This window comes from Pristis pectinata, chromosome 5, assembly GCF_009764475.1.
Source record: "Pristis pectinata isolate sPriPec2 chromosome 5, sPriPec2.1.pri, whole genome shotgun sequence".
Lineage (NCBI taxonomy): Eukaryota > Metazoa > Chordata > Chondrichthyes > Rhinopristiformes > Pristidae > Pristis > Pristis pectinata.
This window is the reverse complement of record NC_067409.1, coordinates 92,689,438-92,715,653: the sequence shown is the minus strand read 5'-3', so window position 1 is coordinate 92,715,653 and position 26,216 is coordinate 92,689,438. Positions and strand designations below refer to the sequence as shown.

The window sequence follows — 26,216 nt, the reverse complement described above, 5'->3', positions numbered from 1 at the left end:
CAACCCAATTGATGGATTATTGTGTCCTTTGCTTTGAAACCTATTGAGCTATTTCCAATCTCCTTTTATGCAGGGGGTTGAAGGCACTGGATTGGCCTTCATTGTCTTTACAGAAGCTATTACGAAAATGCCTGCCTCTTTTATATGGTCCATCGCTTTCTTTTTTATGTTATTCTGTCTTGGACTTTCTTCAATGTTTGGGAATATAGAAGGTGTGTTGGTTCCACTGGATGACTTAAAGATCTTGCCAAAAAAGTGTCCCAAGGAACTTGTAACTGGTAAGCACTTACTCAGTTATCAATATACTTACTGTTAGCCTGTGTTGTAAAAAAACCTTATTAACTATTTTTAGATATGTTCACCAAAGAATCTTCTAATTTAACTTATTCCTTAAAAATAAAAGAAACCTTTGTTTTAATTTCTAATTGAAAATTTCACAGTCTAACTGCATCAAATTTATTCTGCATGGGTCTACATACCTAAGGCAAGAAATGTAGAGCTGCTGCTACTTTCATAACCGCTAAAACTGTGTAACCAGCAATAACTAAAATTCTGCCACAAAACTGGGGCATTAAAGCACAGTTTTGAGCAAATTCACACCTCAAGACTTCTCAAAAAGCGTATGGGTGTGGGCTCTACCATTTGATTACTGGACCAGATTCGATCGCACTGATCCTCTGGTTCCCTGATAGGTGCTTTCTGCTTTACCAGCAACACTGATCACAAATAAATGTATGTGGGAGCTTTCCATGTTTACAGCTATAGAATCAAAAGGTCATGCAGCTTAGAAACAGGCCCTTTGGCCCACCATGTCCATGTCATCCATCTATACTTTATTCCATTTACACTTGGTCCTCAAAAACGATCCCTTTTAGGACCATTTTTGAGTCTACACCCAAATTAAGGAGTTCAAGGCATAGCTTGTCAAATTTCTCTGGAGTAGGCTTGTTCTGTGCCTTGGGATTGAAGTGCTCATCTAAATATTCCTTAAAGACCTACCTCCACCAGGTAGTGGTTTCTAGATTCAACTGTCCTCTGGGTGAAAAAGTTCTTCTTCAGATCCACTCCAAACCTCTTATTCCTTATCCTAAACCCATGCCTTCCTGCTATCTTCTCTATTTATGTTCTCCATAATGTTGTTTACCCCCTCCATTCCAGGGAAATCAAACCCAGCCTATCTACCTTCTCCTCATAACTAGGTAACATGGTGGTGAATCTCCTCCATACCCTTTGCAATCATGTCCTTTCTATAGTGCGGTGGCCATAATTGTGAACAATACTCTGGCTATGGCCTAACCAATATTTTATAAGTTTGTACTATAAACTCCCTGTTCTTATACACTGTGACCTGGCTAATGAAGACAAGTATCTTATATGCCTTCTTCACCACTTTCTCTGCCTGCAGAGATCCTTGGACTTGTAGACGGAGATCCCTCTGTTCCTCAATATCCTCTCAGCCCCTACCATTCATTGTCTATGTCCTGCCCTTATTAGTTCCCCCAAGTGCATCACATCACATCACATTTATTTGGTTTAAATTCCATCTGCCATTGCTTTGCCCATCTTATCAACTATTCAATATCATCCTGTGGTCTATGACTATCTTCCTCACTATCAACAAGATGACTAATTTTTGTGTAAATGTGCAAACTACTAACGAGAACACTTACACTCATATCCTAACCATTAATAAGTAAGGCTTCCAGCACCGATCCCTGTGGAACTGCACTGGTCACAGGGCTTTAATCACAAAAACAACCCTTGACCAATACCTACTGCCTCCTTTATTTCCAAGCCAGTTTTGAATTCACTTTGAAACATGCCCTGTATCCCACAGGCTCTAACCTTTTAGACCAGTTTCCCATGTGGGACCTTGTCTAAGGCCTTACAGAAGATTACATCAACTGCACTATCCTCATCAATACAATTTGTTACCTCTGAAAAATTCAATCAAAATGATCAGACAGGATCTCCCTGTAGCCTCTGTAGAAATGACCTGGTCTCCAGGCACTTCACTGTGAATTCTGGCTCTCTGCACTCCAGCCTGCTCATAGGTACATTACCCTTGATACCCAATATCTGGCACATGTGTGGGCATCTGATTTAAGGTTTGCATTTGGGCACCCTATTTCAAGTCTCCTTGTGGGTAGACAACCTTGGGTCTGCATGCGGACACCCAACCTTGGGCCTTCAGGCTTAGGGTCCCAGCTTTTAATTGGACAGTATGAGCCTGACTTTGCATACCGCATTTGGAGAGTTGAAAAGTCTAAGGGTCAGCTTACTGGAAAGGTTCCCAGGATTAAAATGGGGATGATGAACGTAGGTTATACTTACACAGTAAATCAAAATATATATATTATACAGCATTAGAGAAATGATAAACTGAAACCTTTTGCTTGTTCACATGGAATGGAAAATATTCCTTCAACAAAATATTATCAACTCCATGGAAGTATTGTATGAGATTTGCTACAACACAATGATCAGGGAAAGTGGGTGGAGCATTTAATTAGATACTGATGCTTGGCCTGCGAGGCCAGAGTTCAAGCTGATTGGGTGGAAGTCTCCTCTACTTGTTAACTGCAAGAAACCTGTGTGAAATAAAATTCTTTTTTATGCCCTTATTCGTTATGCTCTTTTTCTATAAGGGCATAAAGTTGCAGCACAATACTTTCCCCCATTGACAATCTCACTCAAAAAGGCAGTAGGATGGTTGGTGCAGAAAAGAAGCCACCAATTTCCAGTAAGGTGCTCCTCCAGATAAAGTGTGTTGTGGGACGGAGCTTTACACTGCACCTGACTGCATTATATCTAACTGGCATTCATAATGAAATTCTTAAGTGTACCGACAGATTAGGGGAAGAAATAATCATCCCTGTTTAATAATGATAAACAACCTTGATCAAACCTGATCAAAAAAATCCCTTGAGGTCCAAAACATGAAACTAATTTAAGTAAAAATCCCAGCTTATCCGAGTGCAGGTTGTCGCTGCTTGCCATATGATTAGAGAAAGGAATGCTGGCGAGGGATCATAACTACTGAACCTAGATTTTATTTATTCATGAGTTTCCTTACATTTTTCTAGTGAGACTTCTGTCTGTCTGTTCTGCTAATTTGAGCAAAACAAATGTGTTTGTTTTCTTTTACAGGCCTCATTTGTCTGGTGTGCTTTCTAATTGCTTTCATCTTTATCTTAAACTCTGGTAATTATTGGCTGGCTTTGTTTGATGCCTACGCTGGCTCCATCCCTCTACTGATCATTGCCTTCTGTGAGATGGTGGGTGTTGTCTACATCTATGGCATTGACAGGTAATGACTTTCACTCTTTGAATTTTTTTTTACAGAAACAGTAATTCTGTGTTGAATGGGAGTGCCCTCTGATATAGAGTCTTGGTTCCTTTCTTTAATCTCAGCATCCCCTTCCTATGTTCACCATTTCATGAAGAGGAATGGACTAAAGCCTCTCTTTGGCCCACCATGTCAATGCCATCTGTTGTACCTATCTACAGTAACTGATCCTCATTAGATCTGTAGCATTCTATTCCCTGGTGATAAAACTCATCCAGATGCTTCCTCATCTACCTCCATCACCTCTTCAGGCAGCACATTCCAGATTCCAACCACCCTTTGTGTGAAAGAATTGCCCCTCAGGTCCCCTCCTACCTCTCACCTTAAACCTCTGCCCTTTTGTCTTGGACATCCCCAACATGGGAAAAAGATTTTTATTATTGATCCTATCTATCCCCTTCATAATTTTACATAGCTCTATCAGGTCACCCCTCAGCCTCCTCTGCTCCAGGAAAAAAAGCAACCCAACCTATCCAGCCTCTCCATATAACTTGAGATGCTCCAATGCAGGCAACATCCTGGTGAATTTCCTCTGCACCAACTCCAGCACAATTGCATCCTTCCTCTAGTGTAATGACCAGATCTGCACACAATACTCCTAACCAATGCTTTATAAAGTAGTAGCACAATATCCCAGCTCTTATATTCTATGCCACAGCCAATGAAGGCAAGAATCCCATGTACCTTCTTCACTACCTGATCCATCTCTGCTGCCACGTTCAGGGTATCCCAAGGTCCTGCTGTTCATCATATCTATCTTGAAAGTTACAGAATTATGATCACTACTACCAAAATGCTCTCCTACTGACACTTCCACCAGGTGTCCAGCTTCACTCCGCAAGATTAAGTCTAGTTGAGCCACTTCTCTGGTAGGACTATCTATCTTGTGGCTCAAAAAACTCTCCTGGATGTACTTCACAAACTCCTTCCCATCTAAGTCCCTCATACTAAGGCAATCCCAGTCAATATTAGAGAAGTTATAATCCCCAAGTACTATAACCCTATTGCACTTACACCTTTCTGTGATTTGTCTATATATCTGCTTCTCTATCTGCTACTGACAACTGGGGGACCTGTAGCATAACCCTAATAAAGTGATTGTCCCCTTTATTATTTTGTTCTACTCATACAGTCTCATTGAAAGAGCCTTCCAAGACATCCTCCCTGAGAACTGCCGTGATGTTCTCTCTAATTAATATTGCAGTGCCCCCTCCTCTCTGATTTCTTTTGGTTTAACAGGATTCTTTAAATAATGTTGGTTTGGGCGATACAATTAGGGTTACCAGTTCTGGTGAACCACAGTCCAGGAGCTTACTTCACAGGACTTTCCACTTCACCCAGTCCTGCACAGTCAGGCAGCTACTTAAATATTTCCATGTTCCACATTCAAAGAATATGAAAAAAAACTTCCATTTGTCATGTTCCATTGACTTTTCTCCTGGGTTGCTTCTAAAGTTTTCCAAGGGGATTAATCTTCATTTTTTGGACACTCCAGGGCATTCCACGGGAAGTGGTAACTCTCCAGATTTGAAGAAGGATGTGCTTACATTGGAGACAGTGCAGGGAAACTTCATTCGGTTGCTTCCTGGGATGAGGGAATTGATGGATAAAGAGAGGTTGTGCAGGATGTGTTATGCTTATTAAGGTTTAGTAGAATGTGAGCTAATCTTATTGAAAGATATCAGATTCTCAGCGGGATTGTCAAGGTGGATGCTGAGAGGATGTTTCTATGGTGGGGTAATCTAGAACTAGGGTTTGGGAAGAAATAATTGCTCATTTAAGATGGAGGTGATGAGGAATTTCTTCTCACAGAGGGTTAGGAACATTTGGAATTTTCCACCTTGGAGAGCTGTGGAGGCGGAGTCATTGACTATAGTCAAGGCAAAGATTGACAGACATTTGAACCACATGGGAGTCAAAGGATATGTGGAGAGAATGGGAAAATGGTGCTAAAGTCAAGATTGTATCAGCCAGAATCTCATTGAAAGATGGAGCAGGCTTGAGGGGCCTACTCTTGCACTTGTTTCCTGTGTTCTTACATTCATGAAATGCCATGGCACTAATGGGATTTGCAACAATGACCAGAGGATCACGATTAAATTGGCATTATTGGGATACACAATTGAGGAAGATTAGAGTCACGCTGGAATAACCTGGGATAAATTCTGTATTTGTATCAATATTTATCTTACTGCAACTTTAGGACCAGGTGATATATCTTATTGAGAAGTCATTGGTGGCTTTGGAATTATTGATGTATAAATGGATTTGTGATATTTATATGTGGTTAACATTGGGGAAATAATTTGATATTGATCAGATTTGTTTAGAGATTGATAGGTTCTCTGTCTCTTCAACCCTGAGGAGTAATATTCAAGTATGTTCAAGAGGGAAGGAAATTCATCAGCCACCTTTGGAATGTGCCCATTAACTTCCATCAATGAACTCCTTTGAAATACCCCGGTCCATGAACAGAAAGATATCTTACTATACAAGATTACAGTGCATGAGCAACTAAATGTGCGACATGCATTGGGGTCTACTTTAAACCCTGCCCTGCAGAAATGATGCATAGGAAAGGTTAAAAGTGAATGAGTGGACTGATATCAGCTCACTTTTGGCTGACACCATTTTACTTTAGCCATCTTCCCAGGCTGCTAAATCTCTTGTATCTCTCATGATGTAAATCTGATCCCATCATGAAAGGTTAATCAACAAATGCTGGACTTGGCAGCCAATCTGCTGTTAAACTGTGATGCATTGGAACAAAAAAAACAATAATTTATGCACATATGGAAAAGAACACAGTGATCATAAAGTTTACTAGCTATGGCTCTCTTGCTAGATATTGTTAAACAACCTCTTTGTATATATGCAGCTGCGTACCTGCATAATTTTATCCTCTACTTCACAGATTCAACAATGATATTGAATGGATGATTGGTCACAAGCCAAATATCTTCTGGCAACTTACCTGGAGATATATTAGCCCCCTCATAATGCTGGTTATATTCATCTTTTATTTTGTAATAAAAGTGACTACCAATCTGACATACATCACTTGGGACCCATCTTATGTAAGTAAGCTATTAAATAGATATTGAACAATGTTTCTTAATAGCTTGTCCTACTCCTTGCTCTCCTGTAAAATGGCCCTAGACACTTGATTTCATATGTACTGACCACTCAGTGTTTTAATATATCTGCTGCTTTTTAACCTTCTCAATACTTTTTATTTGAGTTTGTGATACTATTTGACCCACTGAGTTCCTCCAGCAGTCTGTTGTTTGTTAGCTCTCTACTTGGCACGTCACTTAGAAATCCTGCCACACCTCAAAAAGCAGCACTATGTGTGTTTTCTGAACCCTCTTCCTCCCACCACCCCCACCACTGCAATCATATTGTAGCTCATGGGTGACCCACTGCAGAGCTGTCACGGGGAAATAGACAAATAGAGGGTCGAAGGTCACTGATCATGAAAGGCATGAATGAGAGACTTGGAGAGGATCCTAAAGGAGAGAGGTCAGGTAAAGATCACGACTTTTCAGAAGGAAGCCCAGAACTTCTTGCTCAGTGTATAGTCGGGTAACGGATGTAGTGTGAGGGTTCTGTTGGCAAAACACAGGATGGATCTAATCTGTGTTACTGCTGTGATTTTAACAGAGAATATGTGCAGCGTAGAGACATCCTTAAGTATATGGTGCTTTGTAGGAACAGGACCTTGCCGTCTCCCTTGTCCCTTAAAGAAGTTCAACTTTATGATTCACAACAAGATAGATGATTCAGTCCCTTTAACTAAATAACTTCATGAAAGTTGCAAGTTGTATCTCCAATAAATACAGTTCCCACTACTGCAAAACAGTTACACTAGTTCCATATCACTTAGATTATTCCACTCACAGATCCCCCGACTTAGCTGGTAGTTATTGTATACGATCACTCCTCAGAGAGTCAGCTTAGGACAAATGTGCTTTCTCAAATCAGCTGATTGAATTGACCCCTCCTCCAGCTACAGTGCTGACACTCATACCTCCCTTTCTTTATCCTCATTGTTCACTGATGCAGGACCAGGGCTTGGCTGCTGTGAAAGATTTTTTCTTTGATAAATCCATGGGCCCTGCTTTATAGGTCTAAACTGTCTTTCATCGATCAGCAATATTGCTTCTTAACATAACACAAAATATTTAAGGCTCTTGCTGGGTAACTTTCCACAGCTGTACATTTAGTCTGACAGTTTTTACTTTTCCATTTAATTACTGTTTCCAGGAGATTAATTGCTTAGAGAATTCATCACCGGTGTGCTTTGGAACTTCCTCTGTCCAGAATGGGTTACTTTTTTAATAGCATTAGATAATATTTACTAATGTGACCTGTCAGTCTTCAGAATGTTAGTAGAATCTTTCTGAAATATTGGACACTGTAAGAGCTAGGATTGTATCCTTTGTCTAACAGATGTATCTTTCTCCAACCCTGAACAGAAATACTTCCCTCAGCTTTCTGAGCAGCATTATCCTGGTTGGGTGACAGTGATCATTGTAATTCTAGCTGGAGTGCCCAGTTTATGCATACCCGGTATAGCCATCTGCATGTTCATCAGAAACAAATGCAGGAAGAAGGATGACAAGAAAGCCCTGGTCCAGGCAACATCTATGGCCTCAGTGAATGGAATAGCGAATAATGATGTGTAACAGAACTCTGCTGAGCCACGGTGGCAACTTGCACTGCTCATTTTGGGCAAACATTCACTTCAAACAAACAAAGCACAGGACGATGCTGGAATATCTAAATTTGTTCTAATTTCTTATTTTGATAAACATTGGTGTGTTGTTTATACATTGCAAAGGTTTGGTGTTGACGCAGTGATTATATTACTACAGACTATCGATCCAGAAGTTAGGACTACCTGTCCTGTGTTCTGAGTGCAAATCCCACCACATCAGCTGTGGAATTTAAATTTAGTTTATAATCTGGAATGATGATCACAAACCTTTTGGATTTTCATAAAGACTTACCTGCTTCACAATTATTCTTTAGGGAGGAAATCTTCCAGTTCTTATCTGGTCTTACAAGTCAATCCAGTGTGGCTGACTCTTAAATGAAGTGCCCAGCAAGACACTCAAATGTAATGCATTTTGGGATGGGCAATGCATAGTAGCCTGAAAATAAGAATAAATAATAAAAAAGGCACACAGCTAATACATAGTTTAAAATAATGTTCATTGTTTATGTATGGCTTAAAGGGGAATTATGTCAGAATCTGAACATAGAACATAGGAGATAGAACATTACAGCACAGTACAGGCCCTTTGGCCCACGATGTTGTGCCGACATTTTATCCTGCTCTAAGATCTATCTAACCCTTCCCTCCCACATAGCCTCCATTTTTCTATCATTCATGTGGCTATCTAAGATTCTCTTAAATGTCCCTCATGCCGGCAGCTGTGCTGGCAGTGCGTTCCACACACCCACCAATCTCTGGGTAAAAAATTATCTTTGACATTCCCCTTATACCTTCCTCCAATCACCTTAAAATTATGCCCCCTTGTATGAGCAATTTTCGCACTGGGAAAGATTCTCTGACTGTCCACTCAATTTATGCCTCTTATCATCTTTTACACCTCTATCAAGTCACCTCTCATCCTCATTCACTCCAAAGAGGAAAGCCCTAGCTCACTCAACCTATTCTCATAAGACATGCTCTCCAATCCAGGCAGCATCCTAGTAAATCTCCTCTGCACCCTCTCTAAAGCTTCCACATCCTTCCTATAATGAGGTGACCAGAACTAAAAACAATACTCCAAGAGTGGTCTAACTAGAGTTTTATAGAGCTACAACATTACCTGGCGGCTCTTGAACTCAATACCCCAACTAATGAAGGCCAACACACCATACACCTTCTTAACAACCCTATCAACCTGTGCGTCAACTTTGGGGGATTTATGGATGTAGACCCCAAGGTTACCTTGTTCCTCCACGCTGCAAAGAGTCCTGCCACAAGTTTTTGAAGTCCTGAAGTTAAATGCTCTGAAGGGTTTTGTTATGCCATTCATGAAATAGATACCTATATTGTCATTTAAAATCCACAGACAGTCACTTTATGCTTGAAGTAGTTACTTTACACCATCATCTGTATTTTTTTGGGTTTCAACATCTACTGGCTATAAATTCAGTGTTAATAAATAAACATTGTTTAAAATTTTTGCTGCTTCCAAGGTCACCGTGGAGATCATTCCTGTCTTACAATGACAATTAATAGAGGTAAAGATGTTACCTATTTCTGTACCTCTCCAGATCCATTGCTTTCAGGGGAAATAATTTTCAATACGAGTAAAAATAATTATGTTCACTGTTTAATTTCCTGTTCCCTCATTCTACTAACTTGATATGAGGCGATGAGAAGTTTTTTTGGTAATCAGCTCAGTCAAACATCTGTGAGGGTAGACAGTTGTTTAAGATATATTGTAAGTGATCAGTAAAAGTGATATTATGTCACAAAAACCAAATTCTGCAGTTGATGGTAATCATCTGTAGGCAGAGAGACAGAATTAAAGTTTCAAGTCGACGAACTTTCACTGCTGATAATTTTGTGATTTTATGTCAGCTACCCTGAGCAACAGTGATTTGCCATTAATTTAATGAGACAATGTTAAGTACCAATATAGTGCCTCAGCTTAATATTAAATCACATAACATAATCTACACTAGAAGAGTACCACCTTATTTCTGAAAATGCTGTACTCTTCTCACAGTCCAGCGATACGGATCTGTTTTTATCATTGGGCACTTAAATCTATTCGTTTTCATAGAAAACAGCAGATATGGAGACACAGCATGATATTTTTGTAACTCTATGTCACAACCTTTTGTAAGTGGGTACACGAAAAGACAATTTTAAAGGCTATCTTTTAAGGCTATAAGAATTGATTGATTCAATACTTCTCCTGCCAAACCAGAGAAAGTTTCTTCAAAATATCTCAATCAACCTCAAGAAAAAATAACTTATTCTTCATTGATTTGCAAATACAACAGTCAGTTTCAAATGTGTACACTTTTTCTTTTATGCTTGCTGGTTGGTGAGTAATAATGTGGATCATGAAAGTCATTTCTGGTGAAATATAAAACATGAAAGCAAAGGCAAAAAATAGTTTGAAATTGTTTTAAAACTGCCACTTCATAACTATTAAAAATTATGAAATAACTTTTTCTGCATGAAAGACTGCAGAAATTTGCACATGTATTTCTTTCATGTTTCACAAAGGTTGAGAAGAAAATATTGGGACTATGTATGTAAGGAACTGTGCTGAAAATAATATCTTTCCCTTTGGAAAACAAAAATGCAATCAAAGAAAGTTGTATTGATCTTACTTTACCTAGAAATTAAATGATATCCTCCAAACAGTTCCATGCACACAGCTTACTGGTAACTCACATATAGTTTTTGAAATGTTGTATTAAAGAAAAATCATAATCTAAGGTTTTGTCTGGGTAGTTTGATAACCCCTTGCACCTTACAGTCAGGGAACAGAACACCACAGAATCTATTTTGGGAGGCTGTATTTCTCAATTTAGTTTAATAGCCATAGAGGTGTTTATTTTCCAGTTAGTAGAGTGGCATATATACAGTGGCATGGAGTTATAACTAATGATCTGAGTAAATTTCAAAGTTATCAATACAGTCTACTGATTAACTCATCCAAAATGGCATGAGATAGTAGAGATATCTCTCTCCTTCCCATTTCTGATAAAGGGTCTTTGACCTCAAACCATGTACTCTGTTTCTCCTCCCACAGATGCAGCCTGACCTGCTGAGTATTTCTAGCACTTACTGTTTTTATTTTATATTTCCACTATCTGCAGTCTTTTTTGTTATTTTCATTATTACGGTGGAGATATCGCCATGGGATTGAAATGGCTGATCATAAACAGCATGTCAATCCACCATTAGCCAAATACTCCCTATGAGAAACATTAATGTCAATAAAAGTCCATGGTAAAAATCATGGTTGTTAGCTAAATGGCTAAAAGTTAAACTCAAATATAATAGACTTGCAGGAAATAAATCTTCCAGGGAATATTGCAGGGAGGGCTCGATCCATTCTATGTTCTTTCCATGGAAATTAATAGAAATAAAATCCAATGGCTCCTGTAAAGAGCATTTGATACTTCCTACCTGATTCTTCATCTCCCATTTCTCCACTTTATGGTAAAGTGGTACTGATGGTAACCTAGCTAAATATGAACATAAGGACATACAAACATAATAGGAACAGGAGTAAACCACCTGGACCTTCAAGTGTGTCCATCATTCAGTATGATCATGGTTGATCTGCCCCAGGCCTCACCTCCTCTTCTACATGAGTTCCCTATAGCTCTCAATTCCCTGATCTATCAAACATGTATCTACTTTTTCTTTAAATTCCCCCAGTGATTTACTCCACAATCCTACTGGGTAGAGAATTCCAGAAATTTTCCCACCCTCTGTGAAAAGAACATAAGAAACAATAGAAGGTGTAAGACATTTGGTCCCTTTTGTCTCTGATCTCGTCTCTTTATGTTTAAAAACCTACCAACCTCAGTCATGAATGAACTCTCTGACAGAGTATCCACAGTCCAACGGGAAAGAGAATTCTGAAAACTGACAAACCTTGAGTGAAGAATTTTATCCCCATCTGCTTAACTTTTATTCCAAGGCTGACACACTTAATTCAAGACCCCAAATCCACCTTGCATCAAGCTTGTTGAACTGAAGAATTTTGTTTCAATGAGATTAACTTCCCTTCTTCCAAATTCTGAAGATTATGTAGATTGAGACTACTTAGCTTCTCTTCATCCAAATGTGATACAAAAATCTAATAGAATTTAAAACAAATTGTAAGTTTGGTATGTTTTGGAGTCTCATTTCGAGAACACATTATAAACAATATGAATCTGTGATTCTGGATTTTAGCCCTGAATTTAGATTGTGACACCAAGTCTATGCATTAAGAAGGCATCTTAATTTGCAAGCAAGTTACTCTAGCCTTGCATTGGTTTTCTAATGGTGTCCCCCATCAAAATCTTTCAAAGCTTTGACTGTAATGGTATTAAAATAAATTCTGTCAAATGAATATTCATACATAAACATATTTTATGTGACATATTATTGTTAGAAATTTTAAACAATGCCAACATTACTGGGTGAACTTCCTCAGACATGGTACTGTGACTGAATCTGAATGCTACAGAGACAACAAATATTGAACAGGAAGTTCAGTGAAGAACACTGGGTCAACAACCACTAAACTTGGGCTTCAGTAACTCTCCTCAGCTCACTCCCCCTCTGTGTTCTGCTCACATTGAAATCAGCAAAAACAAGGCAACTAATCCGCCTTGAGCCCTTCCCCAAGAGCTCCACTGGCAAATGCACTGCCACGTGCTGTAATGAGCTGTAAAGATTTGCATCAAGAGCTCACCAGGTGTGATCTCTGAATCAATTAAACTCTGCTGAGTTGATGATGAGGGTGATCCAATTTGTTTCAATGTCCCTAGACCAAGAATGGGAAGAATCAGTCATGGGTTTCTGTTCACTGAACAGTGACACCTGTGACAGTACCATGCTTGTGGGTGGAAGGTAAGGATCAAGTCAGTCGTGTATACCACGTCCACTCCACTTGAAAAAGTATGCTTGCTAACACTTCTTGTTCAGTTTCACCCAATGACCGGTTGGTTGAGTGGGATAAGGATGAGCTGCCAGCACCTTTGGATCGATATTGTAACAATACTCACTATATTAAAGAGAGGGTTAGGAAATCTGGAGAAAAATTCTATGTATAAACACAAACAGATTATTTGATTTTTTTTTAAAGACACAGACAATGCTAGTGACATTTTAAGTGTTAGTTCTTGAAGGAATCCAGGAAGCTATGAATAACTTTCCATCTTCATTAAATATTGTCCACATTGTGTATAATTTCAGTTGCAGAATTACTTTAAATTCCTGTTGCCTTATTATCGATTGACAAACTCAGTGAAGTTAATATATAACACATTAATTGAAAGTATTATTGAAATGACAGGAAAGTTGAGAAACTGAACACTTCCCTCCATCTAGTCCCAGTTAAATGACATGGCAGCAGACAGAGTGAATGATTGTGTCGTGGGTAACGATACTGAAAGCCAGAAGGAAGAGAGGGCAAAGTGGGACAATAAGTTACAGTATATCCTGAGCTGCACTGGATTTGCAGTTGGTCTGGGAAATGTGTGGAGATTCCCATACCTCTGTCAGACCTACGGAGGTGGTGAGTAAACTTCACAGATAAATCCCATACATATGCCTGTGGTTTACCTTCACAAGTTTCTCTGCAGTCTGCAATTTCCTAAGTTTGAAAGTCACTGTGCTACTAGACAATGAGCTTTAAATATATAAAACAATATACACACAGCAGAGGATGGAAATGTTTGAAATAAGTAGTTCAATGCCAGCGTGGAAATAATTCATCAAAAAATATCAATAGAACATTTTCCATCTCTGTCCCCGTCACTTACAGTTATCTGTGAGTGTAAGGGATTTTATTAATTGGTTGATTGGTGAAATGATCAAAAACTAAAATTAATCCTTTCTTTTTCTATCTAAAGAAACACCTACTATTATTGGAATAGGAGAACGTGATTCAGTTACTTTAGTCAATGACTTATAATTTCCTCAATTATATTCTAATTTGGTCAGACACTAATATACGACACTAAGGCATGGAGTCATAGAGCACAGAAACAGGTCTTCTCAGGGAAAAATATTTGACATTTGTAAAATTTGTCTCTCAGGTCCAGAGAGATTGTTCAGCAGAAGTTATGTATTAGCAGGTTTTAAAATCCCAGAAACATAATATTGAACAATGCTTAACATTTTCGGTGATTTTGTTACAACAGTGTTACTTAATATGAAAAAGTTCACATCAATTTATTGATTCAGGGTTGATCATTGAAATGGCCACTGTGCACTGACAGCAGCATTCTTTGTAAAACTGCGCATGTGCAATTACTGAAGTTGTTATCAGTTTCAGGGTGAACCAATGTGAAGACTGTCAGTTTCACCTTCATTGTGTAAAATAAAACCAGAAAATGCTGGAAGTAATCAGCAAGTCAGCCTGCATCTGTGGGAAGAGAAACAAAGTTAATGTTTCAGCATTTAATGCTGCAGTCTGTCTCGCAAGATATACATCAGAATAAAGATAAAGAGGGGAACAGTGTGATACTTTTCTTAAAAAAGATGTTATAGCATTTAATTTTATGTTTTCCATATTTGGGTATCTCAGGGCTGTGATGTCCCATTCCATCTTTTGCCTAAGGATTCACTTTCATGGTTGCCCCATCTTTGCACCATTCCCACCACACCAGACACAAAACAATAGGCAAAGCCCAGGGTTTTTCAACACTTATGAAGACTTCCACCTGAAGAGGTGTAGAAGCAACAAGTTGCTCAGATTTCACCTGCACAATGTCCCACATAGCTCATCCTCCACATTTCATTTAATCTCCCTCTTTCTGCTCAGTAACAGTGCAAGTCATGTCAATATATTGGACCAAAATCTACAGTTTTTCTGACAGTGAAACTATTAGTTACTCACTGCAATTAATCTCAGGAGCATACATCATTTTCAGCGTTACCCATCGGGAATTAAATTCCAGGCAATGAAGTGCAAAGTGGTGAAGAACTGCAGGGAGGAAAGAAAGGCACTCGACTGCAAATAAAAATGAATTTTGCTGAAGCTCCTTCTTTATTCTTTCAATTTATGACCACAGGAGCCTTTTTAATTCCTTATTTTATTGCACTAACCATTGAGGGAATTCCACTGCTTCACCTTGAGTTAGCGATCGGTCAGCGACTCCGGAGAGGTAGTATTGATGTCTGGAGATCTATTTCTCCCTATCTGGGAGGTGTGGGTAAGTTCTCACTTCTGAGATTTAAGAAATATATTGTGTTTTGATTTAGAAAATGGGCATCATTAATGTCCTTGAATAGACTGTATTTATAATTTGCAGATCCTCTAATATTAATGTTTACAATGAGAGGCTGTGTTGTAGAATAGAAACTGACCTTTCGATTAATATGAGCCTATTTGACATGAGGTTGACTGTTGATATTAACAAAGATTTTTAATTGGGGAGAGGGAATTTATTATTATAGTAATATTAACAAGGTGCCAAGCATGCAAACTAATATAGAAGTCTAAAATCAATTTACATTTTAATCATAAGAAATATAATCACCAAGTAAAGTTGTCTACATGCTTTTCTGGTGTAGTCCTTACTGATACATTGCAGCTCCCTGGGAAACAATAGTCATCCAATAATTTATGACATTCTACTATCTCTTCCCACTACAAGTTGCTGGGTTTTCAACACAGTAATAGCTTGCAGCAGCTGTTATTTTTTAAAAATTATTTGTGGCCCATAATTTGAAAATATTAAAATGACCACTGTGAGAGGAGGCAGGAGCTGGTTGACTTTTCTTCTTCCAAACTTGCCTGATGACAATGATACGGATAATGCCAGGTAGCTTCTTTTCACCATCATAGCAGTGACAACCTGATCTGCCTTTCAGATTGACACCAACCTCAACAATCATGGATGCTTGTGCTCTCTGTCTACTTGGTTTAATTTTCGAACACCATGTGCTTGACTGTCTCAAGGATAGGTGCCATAGCACCCACGCTATCTACCTTTCCTTTCCTCAAGTACAATGGACCCCTCTATAAACATCAACATATTTTCATCTGACCTTCTTAAAGGTGCAATCTCAGTGATTTCAACTAGTCTCCAATTATTCCAGTTTCATAGCAAAATTAGTAAATGTTTTCTATAAATGAATAGATTCCAGTTTTAACTCTGGTACCCTGAAAATTAGCAAGATGTGAACCCATTCCAAAATATACTGTACATATATCTGGTGTATACTTGTGTGTATGGACCTCTTACAACAATAATGAGACAGATAAATAGATATTCATTGCTCATTAGTTGATATATTATACAATCAAGTAGCCATTAAAGGCATGTAGAAGACCATTGTTTCATATCTGCTAATGTAAGTAGTAATTACTAATTCAGTACGCTTATATTTGTAGATTTGTCAATTCCAACATAAAGTATTTTGTAACTTAATTACTTTATGTTGCAAACCATTAAATAAACTCTTGCAATTTTGATCAATATCTTCTTTGTTTTGTCGCAGGCATTGCCTCCATGCTGACATCCTTCCTGCAGGGGCTGTTCTATAACACCCTCCTTGCATGGACACTCTGGTACTTTTTTCATTCATTTGAGGAACCACTACCATGGAAAAATTGTCCCTTAAACAACAATCATACAGGTTAATAATAAAGAAGAGTTTAATTGTCTTCTGATGAAAGGTCAATGGCCTACATTGCTAACGATACTTCCTTCTCACCAGATGCAAGCTGACCGGTTTATCATTTCCGTCTTTTCTGCTTTTATTTCCAGTTTTCAGTATCCACTGCATTTTACTTTTGTTCTGTACTCCCTTGGTTTAGCTGCTCAATGAAGGACGGTTCTAGGAAAGATTAGTAGCATCTGGGCAAATGTGGTCACATAATCAAAACTTGCTCTTGATCACTGTGCTCTCTTTATCTTTCAGCACAATGGTTAGGCAGAGATTCACTGTAATGTTCCTTATTTAGACAGTTGGCTCAAATGCTATTGAAAAATGGGAACTCCACCAACAACAGCAGGTAATGGGAGGTTTGCTACCTGTCCCTGGGTGGATGTTAAGATTCAGTGGGAGTCTCAAGCATACCTAGAGGGTGGTCTGACCTGACTATCATACCTCTGATTGTTCTTTCCACTGCAAATACACCACCTCAAGACTCACTATCAAGCCCTCCACTTCCAATAAAGGGGCCTTGTGGTTATATAAATATTTAAATTCACTGAGGGTCATGAAACACTCACTGCTAACTGAAAACACAAGCTGAAAGAAGCTCAAAATTGCCAAATGTACTCCCTTTGAACAATTCTGAGATCCTTTTAAATCCTCCTCAACTGGTCCATGTCTTGTTCTCATCAGGTTCCATACAGGTGATAATGACTGCCACCTTACATGTGAATGAGACTAAAAGCAATGTATAGCCTTCCCCTGTCCCCTTCTTAATATTTTAATGTTCTACTGGTGAGCTTCATAAACCTAGCTCGGGTTTGACCTGAATAAGAAGAATAACTCCAACTCAATATGAATCCAGTAGAACTAAATCCCACTGAAAGTATTTCCTTTTGTTCTGATTACCACCTGAAACTAGCAGATGCTCGACGAAAGTTGAATCTAGTACATATGTTGACACAAGACATTCTGCAGGTGCTGGGATCTGGAGCAACACATACAAAATGCTGGAGGAACTCAGCAGGTCAGGCAGCGCCTATGGAGGGAAATAAACAGTCAACGTTTCGGGTCGTGACCCTTCATCAGGACTCGATGAAGGGTCTCGACCTGAAATGTCAACTGTTTATTTCCTTACATTTTAGTGTTGCTAATACATAGATTGTTGTCTTATAAGTGTGATTTTGTTTGGAGCTGAATTGTAGGTGATGTCATGTGAGGAACACGGAAAAGAGTTGGGTGTGACTAACCATTTCACAACAAGCCTTCAAAGTTCCTGTAAGGGGGGGAACATTTTTGGAGTTTGAGCTGGATCTCAAAGATTAAAGAGAAGTCTGGTTAACCAATGTCCAGCCAATACTTTATGAGAAGTGAATATTTAACAGAATCATTGCTTAGTTGGTATTTTGTTTGTAATGTGGAATTTTAACATGAATACCTGCCTGCATTCTCCAGAAAGCTGAAACTATTCCCTATTTATCACAATAAAATCATTGTGGAGTCATTTATGGAATGTATATTTCAGCAAATGTTGTGGGAAATGTGATCACATCTGCTTACACTGTACAATTCCACTGTTTACAACTTTCTGTGAAAGTTGCCTAACACAGCAATAATTTCCTCTGCTTGGTAACAGCAGAATCAGGGTAGAGAAAGCAGCAATGGCCTGTCTTATATTAACTTAGAAGCTGTCCACAGAAATTGAGATTGTCTCCTATATCTCTCCCACTCTGGCTGAACCTCCTACTCTAGACGGCCATTGAGGCTCTGATGCTGATATTCCTGGGGAATTTGCTGCTTCTGTTACTGCCCAGCTGGCTTCTGCTGATGATTACCTGTTGGCTACAGGCTGGCCGGTTGGGTGGATAACTCCTGCTTCTGACTTGTTGGATGATCATCGCACAGCTGATTGGGTAGCCAAAGGATTACAGAACTGTGGTGGCTCCCCATAGATTTCTAGAAAGTAACAGCTGGTATATTTTGCCTGAATTGCATTAATTCTGCTCTATACCATTACTCAATTTGATAAGAGGCTTTGGGGTAATCTAATAGTAACAAAGTCATGAATATGCCCAAGCTGACAATCTATTATTTTAAAGAAAAAGAGAAATACTGTCAAGTTCTACCATTTATTTCATGCCCTCATGTCATTCCAAAGCACAGTATACCCAATGAAATCTTGTTGAACTGTTCTAACATAAATTGAGCATCACCACCAGTGGAAGTGTGACTTTATTCACTAAATGCAGCACAGGCTAGGTTGTAACACACACAACACGCTGGAGGAAAACAGCAGGTCAAGCAGCATCCATGTAGAGAATTAAACAGTCGACGTTTTGGGTCAAGACCCTTCATCAGGACTGGTAGAGGAGGAAAACTTCTTTAGAGTAGGCACATTTCGAAGAAACTTCGCCGTGGAGCACCAAAATGGAGGCACAAGAGATTCTGGAGCAACACACACAAAATGCTGGAGGAACTCAGCAGGTCAGTCAGTATCCTGATGAAGGGTCTCGACCTGAAATGTCGACTGTTTATGTCTCTCCATGGATGCTGACTGACCTGCTGAGTTCCTCCAGCATCTTGTGTGTGTTGCTCCAGATACCAGCATCTGCAGAATCCTTTGTGTCTTCACAGGCTAGGTTGTGACACGATCAAATGTTTCTGTGAGATGTCTATCCAAGATCATTAATGCCATCTTAATCAATTTTTCTAAAGCCACTTACAAATCATTTGCACTTTCTTTTTCTCCAAACTGCACAAAACAATGACAGAAGTGCATTTTAAATATACTTCCTGAAAGTAGACAACATTTTAATACAAATGCTAAAAATATGCACAGAACCTCTGTTTTTATCTGACTCTTCATACAATTTTTAAGTCCCATAATGTCATAAAAATAAACTCAAAAAGATAAGTTCCTCATATATTTCATTAGTTAAATGTGTCTAATATATCACCACAGCATTCTTTGAATATTATGTCAGAAATGATGATTCTAGGGCAATTCTAAGACAACATTAAAGTGTACAGTTCAGATTGTTCACGTGACTTAATGTGTCAATTTTCGGCTTTATTCACATTAATCTGGTCTTCTGAGCAGATGGCAATGATACCACCCTGAAACTGGCAGATCAGTGTCTGACAATATCATGAGGCCTCGTGTAATTCTAACTGGTGACCTGAATAGGTACTGGCTTTTCACTTTAGGGTAGCAATAAAGTGAAACTGGTCAGAAGAGGCCTCAAAAAAAAGTCTTTTTCCTTCTTTGCCTTCCTTTGTGAGGTCAGGAGGATCAGGAGCATTCCTCACAAGGAAGGTTGAGTTACTCCTGCCCCAGGATCAGTCCCCCACTCCTGGATTGCAATGTCCGTCTGTAACTTTCTGCTGGAGAATTTCCTGAGGGCCAGGTGTCACTGCTGCTGCCCAAAGTTAGACTCCCAACCACCAACCAACAGCTACTTCATAATATTTTGGGAGGTTAATTGACAGAGGTCATAAAGGTTAGGCCGAAAGAGTAAAAGTCTCCCAGGCCTCGTGCTACCAAGATCAGGGTAGTTTGATGCTTGTAACCTCCTGCCTGTTGGATTCCCCACACACATAAGTAAGACACAGAGAATTCAGTGTTTAAACAGAAGAAAGATGGGATCTGACCAATGTATCTCAAATAATAAATAGCTTATGTAATATAGATTTAAGCAGATTATTTAATTCAGTCTATATTTGCAAAACTGGAGGATAAGTACAAATCTGGGAAGCTTTTAGAAAAAATGGCAATTAGAATATTTTCTAGGGGTGCCACAATAAGTGGTTTAATATTGTGATTTTCTTTAGTGAAAAAGCACTGTGTATGTTTTAATTTAAAAGCTATAAGGATGAAGTTAGAAATGGATGATGAATTGCTCTACAAAATCAAATAGTTCCTTGTGGTTGTGATCAAGAAAACATTTTTGTAGGTAACAGTTATGCGGTGTAGATGAAGGGCTACATTAATATTTGGGGTTTCTTCATTTCCCTTGGTGGGAGGGCATATTACAGAGGTTTGTTTCCTTGAGGCTGCGTTGACTGTTCGCTTCGCTCATGGATGTGAACAGACAGGGAAGGCATGGAATCAATTAACTGGTAAATAGTTTATGAAGGGAATTATCTTGATAGAGTGAACAGTCCCTTTTTGTTCCATTCTTTTTTAAGTAATTGAATTTAATGTTTCACTAGTTTGGCCAACATACAGAATTCATTTATACTTCTTTGAGTTCCAGGATTATTCACACCAGAAGACCTGTATTCTTGAAGTTGCTGGTACATTATCACTTCTAATGGTTGTGCATATTAATGTCTACTTCGTTCCACATCTAACTTCATTTATTAAGTAATATTTTTGACACCTTGCCTTTGGGAAATTCTACTCACTATCTTTCATTTTTTTGTAGGGTTTATTAAAGAGTGTGAACAGAGTACTTCAGTGGATTACTTCTGGTACAGAGAGACATTAAATATCAGTCCTGATATTAACATGAATGGAGGTGGCCTGCAGTGGTGGCTGGTTTTGTGCCTCATTGCTGCTTGTTTGGTTGTGTATACTTGCGTTATAAGAGGGATTGAAAGCTTTGGAAAGGCAAGCTTTAAATAAAACTTATTTGGCATTTTAAATTCAATAATAATTTAAGGATATTTAAAGCTCACCAGCACCTCTACTTCCTTAGGAGTCTAAAGAAATTTGACATGTCCCCTTTGACCCTCACCAATTTTTATCGATGCACCATAGAAAGCATCCTATCCGGATGCATCACGGCTTGGAATGACAACTGCTCTGTCCAAGACCACAAGAAACTGCAGAGAGTTATGGATACAGCTCAGCACATCACGGAAACCAGACCCCCCTCTGTCTACACTTCTCACTGCCTCTGTAAAGCAGCCAACATAATCAAAGGCCCCAGCCACCGCAGACATTCTCTCTTCTCCCCCCTCCCATCAGGCAGAAGGTACAAAAGCCTGAAAGTATGTACCACCAGGCTCAAGGACAGCTTCTATTCTGCTGTTATTAGACTATTGAACAGACCCCTACTACGATAAGATGAACTCTTTACCTCACAATCTACTTCATTATGGCCTTGCACCTTATTGTCTGCCTGCACTGCACTTTCTCTGTAATGGTAACACTTTATTCTGCATTCTGTTATTGTTTTCCCTTGTACTACCTCAATGCACTATTGTAATGAAACGATCTGTATGGATGGTATGCAAACCAAAGTTTTTCACTGTGCCCCAGTACATGTGACAACAATAAACCAATTTTATTGGCTCAAATCCCATGCTGGAAATTTAAATATATAATCCAAACTAGGGCTTCCATGCTGTTTTGAGAGAGTGCTGTACTGCCTGGAGGTGCTGTTATTTGGATGAGACGTTTATCTGAGAAGCTGTTTGCCCTTTCAGGTGGATGCAAAAATAAGGAGGAACTCTCTCCAATGTCCTAATCGATACTTAACTCTCCAGTCAAATTAATTAAAACTGATTGTCATGGTATTGATGTGGAGAATGGATTATACAAATTGGCTGCTGTGTTACTTACGCTACATAATGCTTTGACACATTGTGAAAGCTGCTGCATTAATGCTTTCCTTTCACCTGGTTTTCCAAGGTTGTATCAGCAGGATTATTATCTTCCATTGGCAGGCTTTAAATCCTCTTTGAAACACGAGGGGCTGAATCGGATCTCAGCCTCTGCCACCTCAACTCCAGTTCCACACCAGGCTATTTGAGTTAAAATTCAAAGTTCTGCAGAAAGCTTTCCATAAAACTATAACCCATTGTTTACTTACATATAGCAACTGGAAAGCTTCCAATTATAAATGCAACACACCACATTTTTCTATTAACCAACTGGGGATTGAAGTTCCTCTGGAGTTCCTATGGACTTGCTATAGATCTAACGCAGGAGACTGATATGACCCCAGTTAGTCCTTCCATCCAGGGAAAGAGCAGAGATCCTTACATAGCAAATAGCAATCTCCCAGATGGAACCTGCTATGTGGATCTCCTAAACTGCACCATATTGCTCTTGGTCCTGGTCCTGAAAGGAGTCTCAGCTTCACAGTGATGCTGGTGCGGCTCGTATGCACAGACATATTAGCATCCACAAAAGTGTAAGTGGATCCCAACAGTGGAGTGCAAGCCAGGTCTGAACCCTTAAAGTTATGCTAGTTTAAATATAATATCATGGATGTTACATTGCTCAGGGGATATTCAAAATAAGCTTTCCTTCTCCAGATTCTGTTACAAGGGACACAGAGAACACAAATTAGCATTTGCACCTGCTTGTTATATACCTGCCTAATGAACCCAGAACATCAAAGGTATCAGTCCTAAAGGACATAGTTAGGGTCATGGAGTCATACAGAGCAGGATCGGGCCTTTTGGCTCACGATGTCAATGCCGACCTTTTTGTCCCTCTCCACTAATCCCATTTGCCCACATAAGGTCCATGTCCTTATAAACCATGCCTTTTAGGTGACTGTCTAAAAGTCTCTTAAACATATGATTGTATCTGACTTCACTGCCTCCTCTGGCAGCACATTCCAGATATCAACCACTGTCTGTGTATTTAAAAAAATCTTTCCCCTCAAAGTCCCTTTAAAACTCCTTCCTCTTACCTTAAACCTATGCCCACTTGTTTTTGGCACGCATACCATGGGGGAAAAGATTTTGACTATCTACCTTGTTTGTGCCTCTCATAATTTTATATACCTCTGGCAGGTTACCCCATTACCTCCTTCCAGGGAAGATAAGTCCAGCTACCCAATCTCTCCTCATAACTAAAGTCCTCCAATCCAGGCAACATCCTGATAAATCTCCTCTGCACCTTCTCCAGCATAATTGTTGGTCACGATTGTCCATGGTCAACAATTAAGCAATTTCAGATTTCAAACGGGGGAAGAACATTATTAATTGTTTAAAAATCTGCTCATTTTGTATTGCAGGCCATTTACTTCACTGCAACTTTCCCTTACCTTGTACTACTCATTCTCCTTGTACGAGGATTAACGCTGCCTGGGGCTGTTGATGGTTTAATCTACCTAATTACTCCAGAAGTAAGTAAGCACACTTAATTGTATGTCAATAACACACATAAAGAAGTTTTTGTATTTTTTCACATGATCAGACATTGTTGGCAAGGACAGTGTGAGTTGCCAAGCCCTAATTGATCTCTGAGCTGACATTATTTATGACAGCAATTAAGAGTCAACACCCTGGTGGGTCAGATCAGACCACCTTATGACAGTACCTTTTCTGCCCTGAAGGACATTTGTCAACAGGATGGGATTTTACAGCAATTACTAATTTGTGACACTTATTATTGCTGATGCTAACTTTTTATGCCAGATTGAAGTCAAACTCATCTCTGAATCAATGGTCTAGACTTTTTGTGTACTAGTGCAATAACCCAACTACAATGCCTCCATTCCATCTAATTTATCTCTCTAGATATATCAGTAATATATTGCTTTCTGTATCAATAGGTATAGTAATTTCTTCTCCTAGGCAGTCCTCAGGACTGAGGATAACTTTCTTCTAAGGTACATTAACCATGAAGGTAGGCACAGTGCTGCAAAATCTCTCACATGGGCAAGTGCAGAAGTGTTTTTGCTGACACTATCATGTACTAATACACCATTTAATTTTATTTTGCTTTGTTGATTGTATAGTGGCACTGGGACTCAACACTTCAATGGGCCAATTGTACTACTAAATTCCCCTCTACAGTCCAGCTGGTTCCCTGAGATATGTGGAACCAATGAAAGCTATTTGAAAACTTTATCAGATGGCCATGCAGGATTAAAGAAGATATGCAAAATTTCTAGTGGGAAAAAAAATCACGAGGAAGTAATGCTACATTAATACAAAGAAAAATCAGAGAGCAGATAACATTGATACATTGAAGGGGAAGCTTGATATCTACATGAGGGAAGGGAAAAGAGAGATGCCAGAGAGAGATGAAAAAATTAATTCAAATAGACAAGAAAATACCAGCACCAACCTATTGGCCAAATGGTTTGCTTCCGAGCTATAAATACTATTGAAGGACAAGTGTTGATGTAGCATTGACAATTCCAATTGCTCTGGAGCTGAAGTGGTCCGTTAACATTGATTTGTTAATATAGTGCACTATCACTAGTCAGACCTTGCATGAGGAGATGTTGGTATGAACCAATTATACATCAAGTAGCATCGGCAGTTAAATTCTGAAAGGTTCAGTAAGGATGGAGGTGGAGGGGTGGAGTAGTGAGACGAGGGTCTGGATGAAGTGTTCTAAAGTCAACAGGATAATCTTGAACCTGTCCTGAGACTGTGGCAAGGATTTAGTTTTTTACATGGAGACCTCACAAGGGAGACCTCAGTGATCCCATAGACAATAGAGGAATCACAATATTTGGAGGGCTTTGTGTTATTCAGTGGGTTTTGCAACCATCTGGTGCTGCATGCAGGCAACAACATAGTCAGAAAGGAATAGCTTGAATGGAGTTCTTGAAGGAAAGGTTGTGGTTTTATTGGAGACTGACACACTCTTGAATATACTTAATGACACAGATGTCTGGGATGGAAAGTTCCAAAGATTCAGGACTTCAAAGAGAAGGATTTCCAAGACATCTCCTTCTTAACTGGCCAATATCATATCCTGAGGCAACACTCCTACATACCCACTACTAGATTCCTCTCCCAGCCTCATGTTTCAATGAGTTTCTCTCTTATTCTTCTAAACTCCAGAGAGTACAGGTCTGTTCTGCTTAATCTTTCCTCTTAAAACATCCTGGGAATCAATCTAGGGGACATTTACTGTACTGCATCTAAACTACATCCTTCCTTTAATAAGTAAACTAAAATTGTATGATGTAATCAAGATGTGGTCTCTCCAGAGACTGCACAGTTGCTTGCACCTGGGGATTATGGATCTTGGTTTTGTCAATTTGTGACTCAGCTCTCTGGATTTAGGAAAAAGGGTGGAAGTTCTATAGTGAGATTGTGCATTTCACATCAGGCATTGTACATATCTCAGTGCCTTGGTTTGATGGGTTTCTACATGCATCAGCCACTCAGCTATCAACAAAGAAAATCACAGTTAAAATTAAAGCTAATATAAATGGTGATTATTTTCCGTAAGTGCATTTCTTCTCTGATTTAATTTCATTTTCTTTCAGTTGACTGCTTTGAGCCAACCAAGAGTGTGGTTAGATGCAGTGACCCAAATCTTTTTCTCATTGTCTTTGGGTTTTGGAGGACTAATTGCATTCTCCAGCTATAACTCACTGAAGTAAGAATGTTACTTTCTGTTATAGCCTTCACAAGTACAGAAAAGAAACAAATGAAGGAAATGAGGAATGTAATAAGAATTTATAAAGACATAATATTAGATTTTATTATGAGATAATTAATATCACCAATGTACTTCCAACAATGTGGCATACATTATTCATATATTATTCTTTTTTGCTACATTAACAG

The 26,216-nt window shown here is 39.0% G+C and overlaps 2 protein-coding genes across 2 annotated transcripts in view; both read left to right on the top strand.

The window, feature by feature from the left end:
- Positions 1 to 10,650, top strand: part of slc6a19a.1 (solute carrier family 6 member 19a, tandem duplicate 1) — a 33,644-nt gene extending 22,994 nt beyond the window's left edge. Inside the window, exons 9-12 of the mRNA XM_052015733.1 lie at positions 74 to 278; positions 3,151 to 3,310; positions 6,264 to 6,426; positions 7,828 to 10,650. Coding sequence (XP_051871693.1) covers positions 74 to 278; positions 3,151 to 3,310; positions 6,264 to 6,426; positions 7,828 to 8,037 — 738 coding nt within the window. The 3' untranslated portion in view covers positions 8,038 to 10,650. The remainder of the gene's footprint in view (positions 1 to 73; positions 279 to 3,150; positions 3,311 to 6,263; positions 6,427 to 7,827) is intronic.
- A 2,804-nt stretch (positions 10,651 to 13,454) lies between these two features.
- The window catches only part of LOC127570992 (sodium-dependent neutral amino acid transporter B(0)AT3-like), a 33,449-nt gene continuing 20,687 nt past the window's right edge, over positions 13,455 to 26,216 (top strand). The window contains exons 1-6 of the mRNA XM_052016964.1: positions 13,455 to 13,626; positions 15,128 to 15,268; positions 16,560 to 16,697; positions 21,146 to 21,330; positions 23,696 to 23,806; positions 25,913 to 26,025. Of these exons, the coding sequence (XP_051872924.1) occupies positions 13,455 to 13,626; positions 15,128 to 15,268; positions 16,560 to 16,697; positions 21,146 to 21,330; positions 23,696 to 23,806; positions 25,913 to 26,025 (860 nt within the window). The remainder of the gene's footprint in view (positions 13,627 to 15,127; positions 15,269 to 16,559; positions 16,698 to 21,145; positions 21,331 to 23,695; positions 23,807 to 25,912; positions 26,026 to 26,216) is intronic.